The following is a 15187-nucleotide window of genomic DNA, read 5'->3' on the forward strand; positions in this document are numbered from 1 at the left end:
ATTGGAAAACATTAATTAATTGAAAATTATTGGCTGGGCGTGGTGGCTCACGCCTGTAATCCTAGCACTCTGGGAGGCCGAGGCGGGTGGATCGCTCGAGGTCAGGAGTTCGAGACCAGCCTGAGCAAGAGTGAGACCCTGTCTCTACTAAAAATAGAAAGAAATTTTCTGGCCAACTAAAATATATATAGAAAAAATTAGCCGGGCATGGTGGCGCATGCCTGTAATCCCAGCTACTCGGGAGGCTGAGGCAGTAGGATCGCTTAAGCCCAGGAGTTTGAGGTTGCTGTGAGCTAGGCTGACGCCAGGGCACACACTCTAGCCCGGGCAACAGAGGGAGACTCTGTCTCAAAAAAAAAAGAAAAGAAAAGAAAATTATTTCATCAAGCAACAGCAGCCAGTAACATAGGCCTGAAGGCATAGTAAAAAATTAATGAATTTTAAAACCACTAAATCTTAACCTTTTTCTATAGGTATGTCATGTGAAATCAGTTAAATAATATAAATGTCTATTGTTTGCCTTGATAGAAAACATCTAGGTTTACCTTAAAATGAGAAAAATATTTTACCTGATTTCCTAAATATTTCAACTAATATATCAGATTTTATGTAGAAAACTAAAATTTGCAATGTATATTTATTCTTTTAAAATTGACTTTTAAAAATGTTGTGCAATGATAAAATATTTACATTTTTAATTTACAGGGAAACTCCTATCTGTCTGCCAAAGTGAGGTAGCAACAGGATTTGTTGCAACAGTCTGGACGAGATGGAGGAAGGGCTGGCGCAAGACCTCTTTGAAAACCTCTGTCAGTAACATCCACTTGCTCTTGCCATATACACGTGGCTTCTTTATTTTTTAAATTGTAGCTCCTGTGCACTAGAAAATCATTTTTGTTCCATGAAACATATAAGATGTCACACTTATTAATTCACTCTGAACCCGTGTACCCACAGCCTGCAGATTCAGCCGCACTCACAGCCTCTGCTGACTGATTTTTCGCATGAGAAAGTCTCCCTGGCATGGCAATTCTGATTAAGTAAATGTAATTAGAACCCTGAGAGCTCAGCTGAAGAAATGCTCTTATACCATATAATGTGCAACTCTATTTTATCAGTACAGATTTATAGTCTGTAGATGTTTGTGAGCCATCACCCTCTCCAAGGTTGCAGTGTAACAGATGCTTCTGTAATCCAAATTTGTGTTTAAAAAGACAGATTTGCCCTCTGGTATATTTCTTATCCCAACTAGATGTACATTTGTTGTAGTGATCTCAGCTCATGTCAGTGACATTGGAGGGGACTGTGCCATGGGAAAACAACAGCTCTGCATGTTCTGCTGAAGTGAGATTTGCCTCCTGTCCAAGCAAGTCCAGCTCTGCCTTGTCAAGAACAAGTTTACTGAAGATTGTGAGATTATCAAAGGTTTCATTTCAATTGGCTGAGATTCATGGCAGGAAGTGAAAGCATAATATTAATACTGAAGTGCAAGAACCTCTTAGAATAGCTTAGAATGTACTTCTTATCCCTCTGGATGAGACTTTATGGTGAAATTCAGGGACTTCAGTTCAGGATGAATCAGTATGGCTTCTGCCCTTCAGAGCTCTAAGATGCAAGTCCTTCATCCTTTTTTGTTTGTTTTTTTAATCTTTAAAATTTTCTGCAACTCTTGGCTCTGCAGGGTTGCCAGTCCCTGTTCTGCTCTAAGATTATCTGTAGAATGAGGACAGCAGCACACACTTGATGAGGTCAGTGTTAATACTCAACGGAAATACAAATGTCAGGTACCAGGCACCAGGGCTGGCCCCGTGTTACTCCTCATTAAGTATTAGTGAGTGCTCTCTGCCCTAAGCTGGAAGAATAGCTATGGTCAGATGAGAATTCTAGGTTACAATGGAGTGATTCTTGTTCTGGGTAAGGAAGAATTTAGAATGCAAGGACATGACCATCATCTGTTTAAAGAAACAGACCAATGCAGAAGCCACAGTAAACATTTGTCTTTATTTTGATGATTTAAAAAGCACACTTGAAAAAATAATACAATTAAAATAAATGGTTACTGCTTGCATGGTATATCTTTTTCTATTCTTTTCCTTTCAAATTATTCTTATGTTTTTTATATATTTCCTGTAAATACCATATAGTATTGTTTCAATCCACTCTGACCATTTTTGTCTTTTATTGGAACATTTAGTCAATTTACATTTTAAGTAATTACTTAAATATTTAAAGTTTAATATACCATCTTGCTATTTGTCTTGCCTGTTCCACTTATTATTTTCTTTTTTTTTCTTTTTTTTTTGAGACAGAGCCTCACTCAGTCGCCTGGGCTAGAGTGCCATGGCATCAGCCTAGCTCACAGCAACCTCATGCAATCCTTCTGCCTCAGCCTCCCGAGTAGCTGGGACTACAGGCATGTGCCACCATGCCCAGCTCATTTTTTTTTTCTATATATATTTTTAGCTGTTCAGCTAATTTCTTTCTATATTTGGTTGAGACAGGGTCTCGCTCTTGCTCAGGCTGGTCTCAAACTCCTGACCTCTAGTGATCCTCCCGCCTCGGCCTCCCAGAGTGCTAGGATTACAGACGTGAGCCACCGCCCCTGGCCCCACCTATCATTTTCTCTTCTTTCCTTCCTTTAGAGTGTGTATTCTTTGCTATTCTTTTCCTCTATTTGGTTTAGTTTAGAAGTTATAAATCCTTTTACTATTCTTCTATCAGTTACTTCTGGCAGTTACCCTGCAACACACATCCTTGACTTATCAAAATCTAATATAATTGTAATTATACTTTATTCTCTTCCCAGACAATGCAAGGACCTTAGAACTTTTAACTTTCTCTCCCCAACTTCTATGTTATCATTTGTTTTAATTCTGTATGTATTTGAAACTCTGCAGACATTATCACTACTTTTTTATAGGGTCAGTATTCATTTAAATTTACCACATTTACAAATTTTCTTGCTTTTTTTTGTTACAACTTGACATTTCTTGTGCATAAAGAAAATGTTTTAGAATTTTTTTTAGGGGAAGTCTGCTGATGGTAAACTCTCTTTGTCTGAAAATATCTTGAAGGGTATTTTTCCTGGATATGGAATAATTATAGATTGTTAGGTTTTTTTGGTTTTGTTTTTCCCAACAAATGGAAAGAATTATTCTATGGTCCTCTGGCTTTCATAGTTTCCATTGATAGATGTGTTGTCATTGTAACTGCTGTTCTTTTGAAAGCACTTTGTTTTTTCTTGGGATTTTTTAAATTTTTTTTTTTTTTAACGATCTTCTCTTAGTCTTTGGATTTATGCAGTTTCACTAAAATGTACCTAGGAATGAATTTCTTTGTTTTTTCCTGCTTAAGGTTTGAGCAGGAAAACTCTGTGAATTGATGTCTTTCATCAGTTTTAAACATTTTGAATGTTAGTTATTCTGTCCCATACTGTCTCTTCTCTTCTCCTGTTAAGCATCTTCTTACTACTCCTTTGAGTCTCTTCTCCTCCCTTTTGTATTTTCCATCCTTTTGCCTTTTGAGGGTTTTATTTATTAAGTCTGTCTTTTGGGAAGAAACTATGAATAATTTCTTCAAACTTTAAAATTCACAAATTCCCTCTTTAGCTTTCTAATTTTCTCTTAAGTCTTACATATTGAGTTCATTTATTATTGTATTTTTGAGCTCTAAAATTTCTATTTTTATTTAAATATGCAGTGTCTCTTTTAAAAAAGTTTCTAATCATCTGTTAAAAATTTTAAGCTTATCATCTTGATCATAGAAAACAGTGTTGTTTTATAATTTGTGTGTGATGATTCTAATATTTGGAGCCCCTAGGACTGCTGTTTCTGTTATTTATCATTTGTGCTGGTTTTAGTTTATGTTGTCATGGATCCTCAACTATCCAGTTATCTTTGAGTATGTGCTGGATATTGTATTTAAAAGCTGATTGTAAACATAATTTGAGATTTATGGGTAATTTTTCCCCAGAGATGCTTTTTGTTTGCCCTGCAATATGCATGTGGGTAGCAGCAAACCAGGACGGATGTAACCCAGTTCCAGAAACTGGACATTTCTGGGCTGTCCAGTGACTTATAGGAGAGCTGTATTCTAAGCTGGCTCACTCATGCTCTTAGAGTATAGCTCTTACGGTACCAAACAAAAGCACAGGAAGTATGACATATTAGGGCCCCCACTCTTGACAGATCCAAATTCTGTTTGTCTACCTAGCCTTCAAGATTATCAAAATCCATGCTTCACTTCTTGTTTCCCTCTTCTGGACTAGCAAATGCCCCCGGGGAAGAAGTGGCCCCCAATTTCCAGATTCACCTCTTTAGATTTCCAATGTCTTCTGGATCTTGGGCCAGTAATTCTTCATGATCATGTTAGCCTTCCCTTGCCTTTGCGCTAATATTTATTTTGGTTTTTTATTTGTTTTCAGAGGCCTGAGTTAACTAGTTCACCATTATATGAATTAGATGCTGTCACATAAAATGTGAATTGAATTCTAGTCTTTGTTCTGGAAATCACAAGTCGTTTTGACCATCAACAGTTTGCTTATAGGCTATGAGCCTGTTCCCTCATATATTCCCTCATATATAATTTGAGCAGGGTCCCTTGGGTTCCTGAAAATCAGTTTCTCCATACATGATTGCCTCTAAATCGCACAGTGGATTTTAGGATGAGGAGCAAAGAGAACAGTTACAGAAGGCAGTAACTACTGCGTTTCTTTTTTTTCCTGTAGCTAAGAGAATCTGGAATACGGTTGGTGCTAGTAAGTATTTTAAGAAAAAAAAAAGAGAGAGGAAGGAAAGCTTCTGGCAAGATATTTGCTAAAATTTTGTTTTTAATCTGTGGAGTTCTTCACTACCCTCAGTACTGTCAGGCCAAGAACCCCCTTTTGTAGTCTTGGCTTTTCTGAGGTCAGGGAGAAACAAGAAGAGGCCTGAGACCAGTCTGACTTGCAGAATTTTAGGAAACTTTATTAACTCATGATGCCCACTAGCCCTCGGGAACAAGAAAATGCAGCATTTCAAGCCCCATTCAAAGTACATTGAAAGTTGCACTTTGGTTCAAAGAAAGTACATTGGACCAAGTCAAAGAGCCCCTACCCCATCTCCCACCACAGCTTTGCACAAAGCCATCGTATCGCCATGGCAACATGCATCCATGAAGGAAGTCAAGAGCCTCAATCAGAAAACACACAAAAAGATGGTTAACAGTAAAATCTTTTCACCTTCCCTTTGCTTAGAAGTTTCTCCCACTGTAGTTTTCTTTTCACAGTCTCCTGGCATCTTTTATCACAAGACACCCACTTCTTCACTCCATGGGATCCCACAGGAACTACATATTACACATAAAGGAGAACACATTATGCACATTATGGCCAGGTGGCCCTTTAATTGAAGAGTTTAAAAACCGGAGGGCTTTTAATAGAATGCTAACCCTGCAGAGCAAAAGGACAGGAACACTGGGCAGGGCAAGTTTGTCTTCGTAACCTAGGCCCTTAATTAGGGCACTCTCCTGTATTTCAATTGAATATCTGTTTTTAATTCTGCCTTCAACAGTCAGGGTGTCGGTCTGTTATGGCTTTCCAAAATTCTAGCTGTAATATAAATGACCATCTTGTCATGTTTTCCCATGGCTATCAGGAAAGTATAGCAATTTCATACATCACTACATTGCCAAGAATCTAAACATCTGATTTATTCTTTTTTTTTTAAAAAACTGATGCATTCAAAAGCCATCACTGGGTTTTTCCAATGTAAAAAAAGAAAAAATAGGTACCTGTGCCAAAATTCTTGGGTGTAAAAAGCCAACGAGGCCAAACTTACAATGGAAATTAAAGGTTTGTTTCTGGATAGTAGTTTTATTGGTAAAGATATATGAATATTGTCACCTCTGAAAACTCAGGTAATAAAGCTCTAAGCTTGACTTTGGATTGCCACCATCTCTTTCTTCTATGGGGAAGAAAACCTGCCCAGGAACAAGATGGTGCTTGAGGGATTGTGCCGAACAAAGAAAATGAACGGATGGTCAGCAACAAAATTCTCCTCTGGCATCAGCATGGCAAAGGTGGCGACGCCTGCGGTGGCAGCCGCCGCCTCTGTACCCTCTTCATTGACCTCCACAAAGGACTTGTGGATGATTTTTGATATAAAAATATCTCTGGCTCCTGATATGCCAGAGAGATCAGCCTTGCTACTGTTAAAGAGGTCCTGCACACCCAGGCGGGCTAGGTCGGAGTTGAGGATGTAGCTGTCCTCCAGTTTGAACCTGGGCAAGCCGACGTTGACTTCAATGATACCCAGATTCCCAGGTTTGGTCCACTCATGCAGTTTTTCGAAAGTCAGTTGTTCCTCAATCTGGAAATAGAATGAGGCAAAAAGAAGAGGTGAAATCAATTTTATATAAGGTAATAAAGCATTATTTAAATGAATGGGCCCATAATATCAGTTGCTAATTAGTTTCCCACATGCTTTGTGCATAAACAGACTCCATTTGGAGGATTTCATTTCTTTCTGGCAACTGGTGATACAGAACAGAGTTGTGTTCCAAGTCATCAAGGGTCCAAGTACAGGGACTTTGGATGCTGGGTACGTCACCAACAACCCACCCATCCATCCAACATCCATCTAACCATCCACCCACCCACCCATCCATCCACCCATCCACCCATCCATCATCCACCCACCCATCCCTCCATCCACCCATCATCCATCCATCCATCATCCATCCACCCATCCACCCACCCATCCATCCATCCACCCATCATCCATCCATCCATCATCCATCCACCCATCCACCCACCCATCTACCATCCATCCATCCAGGACTTGCTAAGCTCATACCACAACAGATTACTGTGATAGGCTACGACAGCTGTTATTACCCTAATTGGTTGAGTGGTGGTACTAGGGGGAATTTAGAAGGTTTCTTCTATTTATCCTGAATCCCACCAAAGTTGTGGTAATCTGTGAATCTCACTGGAGTTGAGGTAATCACTAATAACTTCAGCTTCTAGGTGAAAATTTAAAAAGTAGACAATGCACTGGACCTAGTTTCTCATTTAAAATGCAGATAATAATTGTACCTACCTTATGGCATTGCTGTGAGCATTAAATGAGTTGATGTACATAACGTGCTTGGCACAAAGTAAGTGCTGTATAAATTTTAGCTGTTAATATTATCATTATTATTAATTACTATTATTATTACTATTGCACTGGAACAGAACCATCATTCCTATTGTTCTACTGATGCTGACAATTTCTTTCATGAGGCTAGAGATTTTCACTTTATAATCAGAGGAAAGACTAATGCAAAAATACAACTGGAAGAAGGACCACACTGATTTTAGTACATACTCTCTACATGCAAATGACTACTATTAGGTCCCCTTCCTGATAGCAAGTGTAGTTGAAGAGGAGGCAGACAAAAACCACAGAGCACACTAGGGTCACCGAAGGGAAACTGTAATCTTCACAGTTTTGCCTGGTTCTAAGCCTGGCAAGAGATGCAACAGCCTTTAAATTATATATAATGGAAACCTCATACAGAGTTCATATTAGGAAACATGGCTAACATGTCACATGAGTCTTTTCCTATCACGTACCTATTAGAAATTTCATCCACCATCTATGTGAATCATGGTGAGAGGGAACAGTGTAATGCTAGGACTTTACAGTATATGATGACGCTGTGTACTACACAATGTTTTGGGGTTTTAGGTGTTTTTCCTCAGTAAAACAATCTTCATCTGATGGTACTTCCCTTTAATGTTAACGCAAGAGCCTTTCCGTGAGCTGCTAACGGATGTTACGTTTAACACAGGTCTGTAGGTGTCCCCATCACAACCGTCCCCTGAGAGTAGCTGGGCACCTTTCTTAGAACTTCAGCCTTTGGGCTTCAGAGCAGTAAACGTCAATGGGTGACATTTACAAAGGGATGGCAAAGGATTGGAAAGGAATGTCAAGTCACATCAGTGAACACATAACAAGCACGTACCGTGCGACACGCACACGGGAAAAGTCACTCTATCAAAGGAGCCGTTACCTTCTTCAGACCTGTGGACTCGTCCCCGATGTCATCAGGCAGCAGGACGAGCATGCTGAGCTCCTTGCCTTGGTAGGGCAGTTCCAGCACTCGGCACCGAAGGTCCTCGATGTAGCCGTATGGAAATTGTTTCTTCTGATACATCATTTTCACTGTTTTTGTGTCTTTCTAAACAGTTTTAAAAAAAAAATCACTGAAATTATTCTTTCCAGTCTTCTAGAGCAAAGAGTGATTTTGGACTTCAGCTCACCTTGTTCAATCTGAACGGTGCATCTTCCGTGGCCTCTTTCATGAATTTCTCCTGCCAGTTTCCCTTGAAATAGATGGCATTCACTAGCACAAGTTTAGTCATGTTATCAACCACACCTGGAGCCAACAGTTCCGGAATTTTCCCTAAAAAACAAAGTAAACTTTAAAAAAAAATCCATATTGGAATTCCAAATTTGAACTGACCATTTATTAGCACTGAGATGCGATTCAAAAGTATATTTTCTACCTCATTTTCATGTAACAGAGTATTAAGTTAGGAAAGCCCTGCTGGCATGTCTCTAGATAAACCAACCTGTGAGACAGACCCTGAGGACACACAACTGCCCTAAGGGAGCCAAAACTTTAAACAAACCGAATGTGCTAAAAGGCTAAAGACAGGAAAATTCGCCCTTTCTGGACTGTATGATAAACAGTGAGCTTTGTTTTGTAAATGGCCTTTTTTTTTAAGAAAAAGGTTCTTAACAAAAATGTTTTTAGTCACTAGTAAATCACTTCTTCAAATTTGCCGGGGAGATGCATGCTCTCACAGAAAAAGATTTTAACAAATATCCAGAAGGTAGGACGATTATTCCACTGAAACAAAGGTCCCCAGCATAGCCAGGAACAATTCCCGCCATGGCAGAAGGGCTTCTGGGGGTGCACGAATCGCGCAGCAACTGTGGAAGGAGATGAGGCAAACAACAAAGGGGGGCCTGAGAGTGAATCGGCCCACTCACCACGCCCAATTTACTGGGCAACATGTTGACAAAAAATATTTATGACTACGGCAGTTTATGAATACTGATTTTACATATTCCATGAAATTCTAGGACATTTCTTCCCATGTGTGTATTAAATAATTCTCAAAATTTTCACTCCTTATAGCTGACATTCAATGTTGGTTTTAACTTTAAAATGTAGCTTTCACTCTGGGAGGCCGAGGCGCGTGGATCGTTTGAGCTCAGGAGTTCGAGACCAGCCTGAGCAAGAGTGAGACCCCCGTCTCTACTAAAAAAATAGAAAGAAATTAGCTGGGCAACTAAAAATATATAGAAAAAATTAGCCGGGCATGGTGGCACATGTCTGTAGTCCCAGCTACTCGGGAGGCTGAGGCAGGAGGATCGCTTAAGCCCAGGAGTTTGAGGTTGCTGTGAGCTAGGCTGACACCACGGCACTCTAGCCTGGGGCAAGAGAGTGAGACTCTGTCTCAAAAAAAAAAAAAATGTAGCTTTGGGGAGCTTCTGGAGGAAAAAGTATTCAGTTGCTTCAGTTAAACCGTGTTTAAGCTTCCCCAGTGACGATGTCTGACACGTGAGCGCTGTCCAGCGCGGCTCCCAGCGGGTGGAGAGCAAGAGGCAGGTAGGGAGGGCGGAGAGAGGGGAGGAGCGAGCGCAGGGAGGATTCCACGCCACCAGTCTCTCACCTTCCGTCTGCCCTTCAACCCACTGGTTTATGGTTTTCCTCGCATCTTCAGAGGCGTGCTGAAAGTCCACGCTGGCCAGCTCCGCACCATACGTTTTCTGAGTCGAAGCCAAGAACTCCTATTTTTTTAAAAAATGTCATTAGTAACTCCAACCACACACAGAAACAGTTTTCTAAAATCCCGAAAAGCAACAGAAATCATCCTAAATTAAGGCTACATTTCACTATAACACAAAAATCCCAACCTTTATATCTTTATTTATTGTGGTAAAAAACACTTAACATTAAACTTACTATCTTAACTAATTTAAAAAAAAACTTTTTTAACCTCTACTTTCAGTGAGCCAGTATCTTAACTAGTTTTAAGTGTACATTTCAGCAGAGGTAAATCTAACCCTCATACTTCGGTGTTATATAAAATTTCCCAATCCTTTTCTAACCTGTGACTAACATTTCCATAAAATCAGCAAATAATGATTGTACTTGGAAGAGAATCCTGGGATCCCCTCTTGCTTTGGAAAACCTCCCGGAGCAGTCTTTCCAGTGCAAAGACTGGAAAACAAACACCCACATCAACCCAGGGGGACTGTCTTGTCACATGCTTGCACTTGGCATTGCTGTGCCCAACGTCTGCAGGTACCAAAACTGGCTCCTGTGATGTGGTGATGCTGTGAGATGCTGGCACTGTCCAGTGGAGTTTTAGAATACAAGGTGCAAAGTACTTACTGGGAGGAAATTATAGGTTTTCTCTCCATATAATCTATTAGCAAGCTTCAGAATATAGGACGCTCCACGTTTGTTGATATCAGCATGCAGACTCTGAAATCTTGAATGAATCTCCTCAACCGAATCGAAATGAAAAGTCTAAAATAAAGAAAACATTCGTTCTGCAACCATTTATTTTGAAATTATAAAGTGATTCCTTGGTTTGCATCTATCAAATTAAATTAATGTGTTTTCATTACCAATTGCCAGTGATCTCCAGCCCAATACTTATTTGTCACTGGAGAACACACAATAGGGAACCCAAAATGTATAGCTTTGTGAGACATAATAGTTACCACATTAGAAACTGCTTTTACATCATTACTTTTTTGTTATAATTATAGCCCCACAAACCTGAGTAGTTAATACACTAAATATTTATATGTCTGTTACTCTGCTAGCATCAGGAACTCACTTGTTTAAAAATAATTTCTTTAAACTTAACACTCTGGCGAAAGCTTAATTCCTCACCTATGGCCCTTTATGGTTTTATGAGGCCTGGACTCCTTCCTTGTTATTAAGACACAAAGAACAAAACTGCACAGAATACAAAGTCCAGGGTGCTCACTGAGATATGGAATGTTACATTGTTACTAATATCCATCTGCTTTAAAGGAAATGGGGGAGGTACAATCCTTAAAACTATTCTTTGCTGAGGTTATAAAGTCCCCGGAAAGCCTCAGAGTAGGAGCTGACATAATCTTGCAAGAAGCAACTAACAATTGGTATCAGAGGTTTTAAAAAACAAAAAGTGGATTTTTTAAAACTTTAAAATGCTTTCATATGTGCAGTGATGAGTAATGGAAGCTTTGCAGCCTCTTGAACTTGAATCCAGAGCTGCACCTTCCCGGGGAACAGATGCAGTGTCATTTGTGGCAGGTGTGTTAGAAGAACCTCCACTTTTACCACTGCTTTCCGCTGGGCTTCAAGAGAAAGTTAGAGTTCCCCTCTCAGAATTAAAGAGCACCAAGCACAAAGGTCCCCTCCGTGCCCATTAAGGACGGGAGGGAAGGCTGGGCACGAGAGTACCTGCACATGGCCACGGGCTGGGTCCTTCTGAAGCTGCTGAGCCTCCCTGCGCCCCTCCCCCACAGGCCCCACCTGCCCGCATAGACAGCCCCACCAGATCCCACAGAGCCACACACAGCGCCAGGCTTAGGGTCAGGCCCTGGGAATACAGAGCCACAGGGTGGCCTGCCTCCTTGTCTCTGCAAAAAGGCAGTGCCACCAATGTCTCCACTGTAGTGTGTACCCTATGTCTCATTACTGTCATTATGCTCGAAGGCAACACTACATAACAGGCATTATTTGTGAGTCACAGATCATCACATGCAAAGCAAAAACCGGAAACTACTAGCGCAGGTTCTGTGGCTTATGGAAAAGCTGTCAGATTCATTCTCTATGTGGCTTTGTTCACTGCTGTGTCCTCAGCAAAACAAAAAAACAGTGCCTGGCACAGAGCAGGTGCTCAGTAAGGACCCGATGATGAATGAAAACCTACATACAAATGGGTTATTCTTGGGGCTTTCCTGAAAGTCCGACCTTAGAATGCATTAGTAGGGAGACGGCAGGGGAAGCAGACCTTTTTTGTTTGTTTCTCCTGACCTTGGACAGTTGTGCTGCAGTGTTGCCTCTGGTCCCCAGAAGGATCATGGCCATCGCGGATGAAATGCTGAAGGGAGAGATGAAGATGTTTCCAGTAGGATTGTTTTCATTCAAGGCGCGGAACAGGTCCAAGGCGAAGCGGGTGTTTGCTGTGCTCAGCTGCTCCATGGTGAAGGCTACGACACAGAACAGAGGTCCCAGGCTGCCCGTTGCCCACACCAGGAAAACAGGCAGCACATTTACCCGACGGCCTCCACTTGTGCCAGCCACTCTGGAACACCCTGGAACTTGCACTTTCTCCTCTCTTTTTTTTTCCAGGAGGTTCCAGGACACTTTCCTATGCACACAATGTGGGACCAAGCTGGTCAGTGATTCAGCAGGAACGCAAGGTCAGGACCCCGGGTGTCCTAAAAGGCTCTGACCTTGCAGACAGGTGGGTCTAGAAGAGGAAGTGGCACAGCCGCCCAGCCCTGGGTCCTTCCACCCTACTGAGTCTGCAAGTGTGCACATTTCTGACCCTTTGGCTCAAGGGTTCATTGGACAATGAAGCCACTGCCTACATTTACCTGAAACATTTCTATCATATCATAGCTACCTATGCATTAAAACAAACTCCAGCAAAGATATACTTAATAATGTAATTATCCTCATTTTTGAGATTCAGTCACTAATGTTTAAGAGGTCACGTGTCAAATGTCTCAAAGGTGGCTTAGGGTGTGCGAGTCTAAAAACCCAACACGATCCAGCATCAGGAAAGCCAGCAGGGCAGGGAGATGGGGACACATGTCCTCTGTCACTGTGGAATCTCAGCTTGGCCACCCACTAACCCTACTCTCAGATCCTTACTCCTCAGATCTGTGATCCCTACTCTCAGAGCCTTAATGTCCCCAAGAACAGGCAAAAAACAATAGTTGTGCTGGCTGCTCAGCGTGTAGGTATAAAGTTGAATTTTTCTTGTGGTTGATAAACAATCTCTAGGGCAGCACCGGCCAACTCCTTCCCGTTCCTGCCCGGAAAGGAGAAGCGGCTGGCCCTGGGGCTGCCTGGCAACTGTCACAAACAGCTCTGGGAGGAAGGGGATTCAGGAAGAAAGAAATGCATTCTGCTCTCCAGTTTCGGTCGTGCCTTCCGCCTGCACCCGCCGTCCGCACTCCCGTCCTCGCAGGCCTGGGCTTTGCCCCGGCAGCGGCCGGCGGGACCCACGGTCGCGGGGCGGGCCCGGGCCTCTCCCTCTCCGTCTCCGTCTCCCGCGGGCCCAGCCCGGCTTACCCGCGGCGCAGAGGCGGCCTCCGGCTCCCGGCGGGGTGTGAGGTCCGGGGGAAGCGCCCGGCGCCCGCAGCCTTTATTGGGGGCGGAAGGGGAGTGTCGCCGGCAGGCGGACGGGGGCGGGGCGGGGCGGAGGCCCTTTCCCTTAGGGACTGCCTGAGAGTGCGGGCTGCCAGGGTTGGCTACCAGAAGCCGAGGGAGCCAAAGCTCCATGCAGTGCCCTCCCAGGGGATCGGCACCTTTGTGGGTTCTCGGCACCTTTGTGGGTTCTCAGCCTTTCCTCAAGTCTCTGGCAAGGACCTGGTAACTATTTCTTACTAAGGCGTGAATGACTGAATGAATGAGGTGACATACTGTGTCATGGTCTTAGAAGGCAACCGATTCTCCTGTTTGTTTGCTTGTTTCCTTGTTTTGTTTGAGAAGGAGGTTTTGCTGTGCTGCCCTGGCTGGACTCAAACTCCTGGGTTCAAGTGATCCTCCTCCTCAGCTCTCTGGAGTAGCTGGGACTACAAGTTGCCCCACGCCCGCTTAGTTCCTTCTAGGGAGCTTTTTTTGAGAGGGAGGGAGGAAATTTGAGGCTCTTGCATAGGGAAAAAAGGGGCCTCCAGGACAAAATAAAATTATCAGTTCCAAACAACTGTGCTCCACTTCCAAGATTACATCTTGCTGCTGCTGCTTCAGTGTGAAGCCTCCTTTATTATCATAAGGATCTAATCCCATTCTCCAGGGAGCTGCCCTCATGACCCAAAAGCCCCATCTGTTAATACTGTTGCATTGGTGATTATCTCAACCTGAACTTTGGAGGGGACACAAACATTCAGATCATAGAATTCTGCCCCTGCCCACACCCCCAAATATATCCTTCTTACATACAAAATACATGCATTCCATCCCTTTAGCCCCAAGAGTCTTAACTAGTTCTGGCATCAACCACAAAGTCTAGGTCCAAAGTCTTGCCTAAATGTCATCTAAATCAGACATGGGTGAGACTCAAGGTAAGATTCATCCTGAGCCAAATTCTCATCTAGCCGAGAGCCTGTAAAATCACTCATGTATGTGCTTCCAAAATATAGTGGTGGGACAGGCATAGCACAGGCATACCCACTCTAAAAGGAGAAATGGCAAAAAAGAAGGGAGTAACAGGTCCCAAGTAAGTCCCAAACCCAACAAGGCAAACAACATTAAATTTTGAGGCTTGAGAATATCTTATTTGATGTCATGTCCCACCTTCTGGACACGCTGAGGGGAAGGATCCAGGCCCCCACCCGTGGATCCTGCAGGCGCAGTGCAAACCAAAGCTCTCACAGGCCGGAGTCCGGTGTCCGCAGCTCTCCCACACTGGCCGACATGTTGGTGTCTCTACGGTTCTCGTGTCTTGGGGGCCATTCTGCCCCACAGCTCCGCTAGATATTACCCTAGTGAGGACTCTGCAGTGGTCCTGTTCCCATGGCTCCACTAGGCATTGCCCCAGGGGATCTCTCTGCAGCAGTCCCACCCCACCCCTGTTGCAGTTCTCTGTCTGAGACATCCTTTGAAATGTAGATGGAGGTACCCTCGCAGCCACAGCTCATGCACTGTGTGTGCCTGCAGAGTAGTGTCACATAGACGCTGCCAAAGTTTATGGGAAGGGCAGCCAGAGCCACACAAGGGTGTGTGTAAGCCACACCTGGGGTGGCCAAGGAGTGCTGCATCGGAATGTGGGAACAGAGACTTGAGGTGGCCCTGGGCAGCAAGCCCCAAGGTTCCATGGTACCCCAAGTTCTGCCTGCGAGGGCTTGGCACTCTGGGTCTGTGATGAGAGTGGCAGCCCCAGGAATCCCTGACATGCCTCCAGGGCCATTCT

General features: G+C 43.1%; 1 protein-coding gene across 1 annotated transcript; it reads right to left on the reverse strand.

Moving 5' to 3' along the window:
- Positions 1–4939: 4939 nt before the first annotated feature.
- SERPINB1 (serpin family B member 1) lies at positions 4940–13429 on the reverse strand. The gene is made up of 7 exons (XM_045551573.1): positions 13348–13429; positions 12079–12254; positions 10435–10572; positions 9710–9827; positions 8288–8430; positions 8038–8205; positions 4940–6347 (listed from the first exon to the last, which is right to left on the reverse strand). The coding sequence occupies exons 2-7, from the start codon at positions 12244–12246 to the stop codon at positions 5943–5945; spliced, it is 1140 nt and encodes a 379-aa protein (XP_045407529.1). The 5' UTR covers positions 12247–12254; positions 13348–13429; the 3' UTR covers positions 4940–5942.
- Between the last annotated feature and the right edge of the window lie 1758 nt (positions 13430–15187).

Source organism: Lemur catta, chromosome 5 (assembly GCF_020740605.2).
Source record: "Lemur catta isolate mLemCat1 chromosome 5, mLemCat1.pri, whole genome shotgun sequence".
Taxonomy (NCBI): Eukaryota; Metazoa; Chordata; class Mammalia; order Primates; family Lemuridae; genus Lemur; species Lemur catta.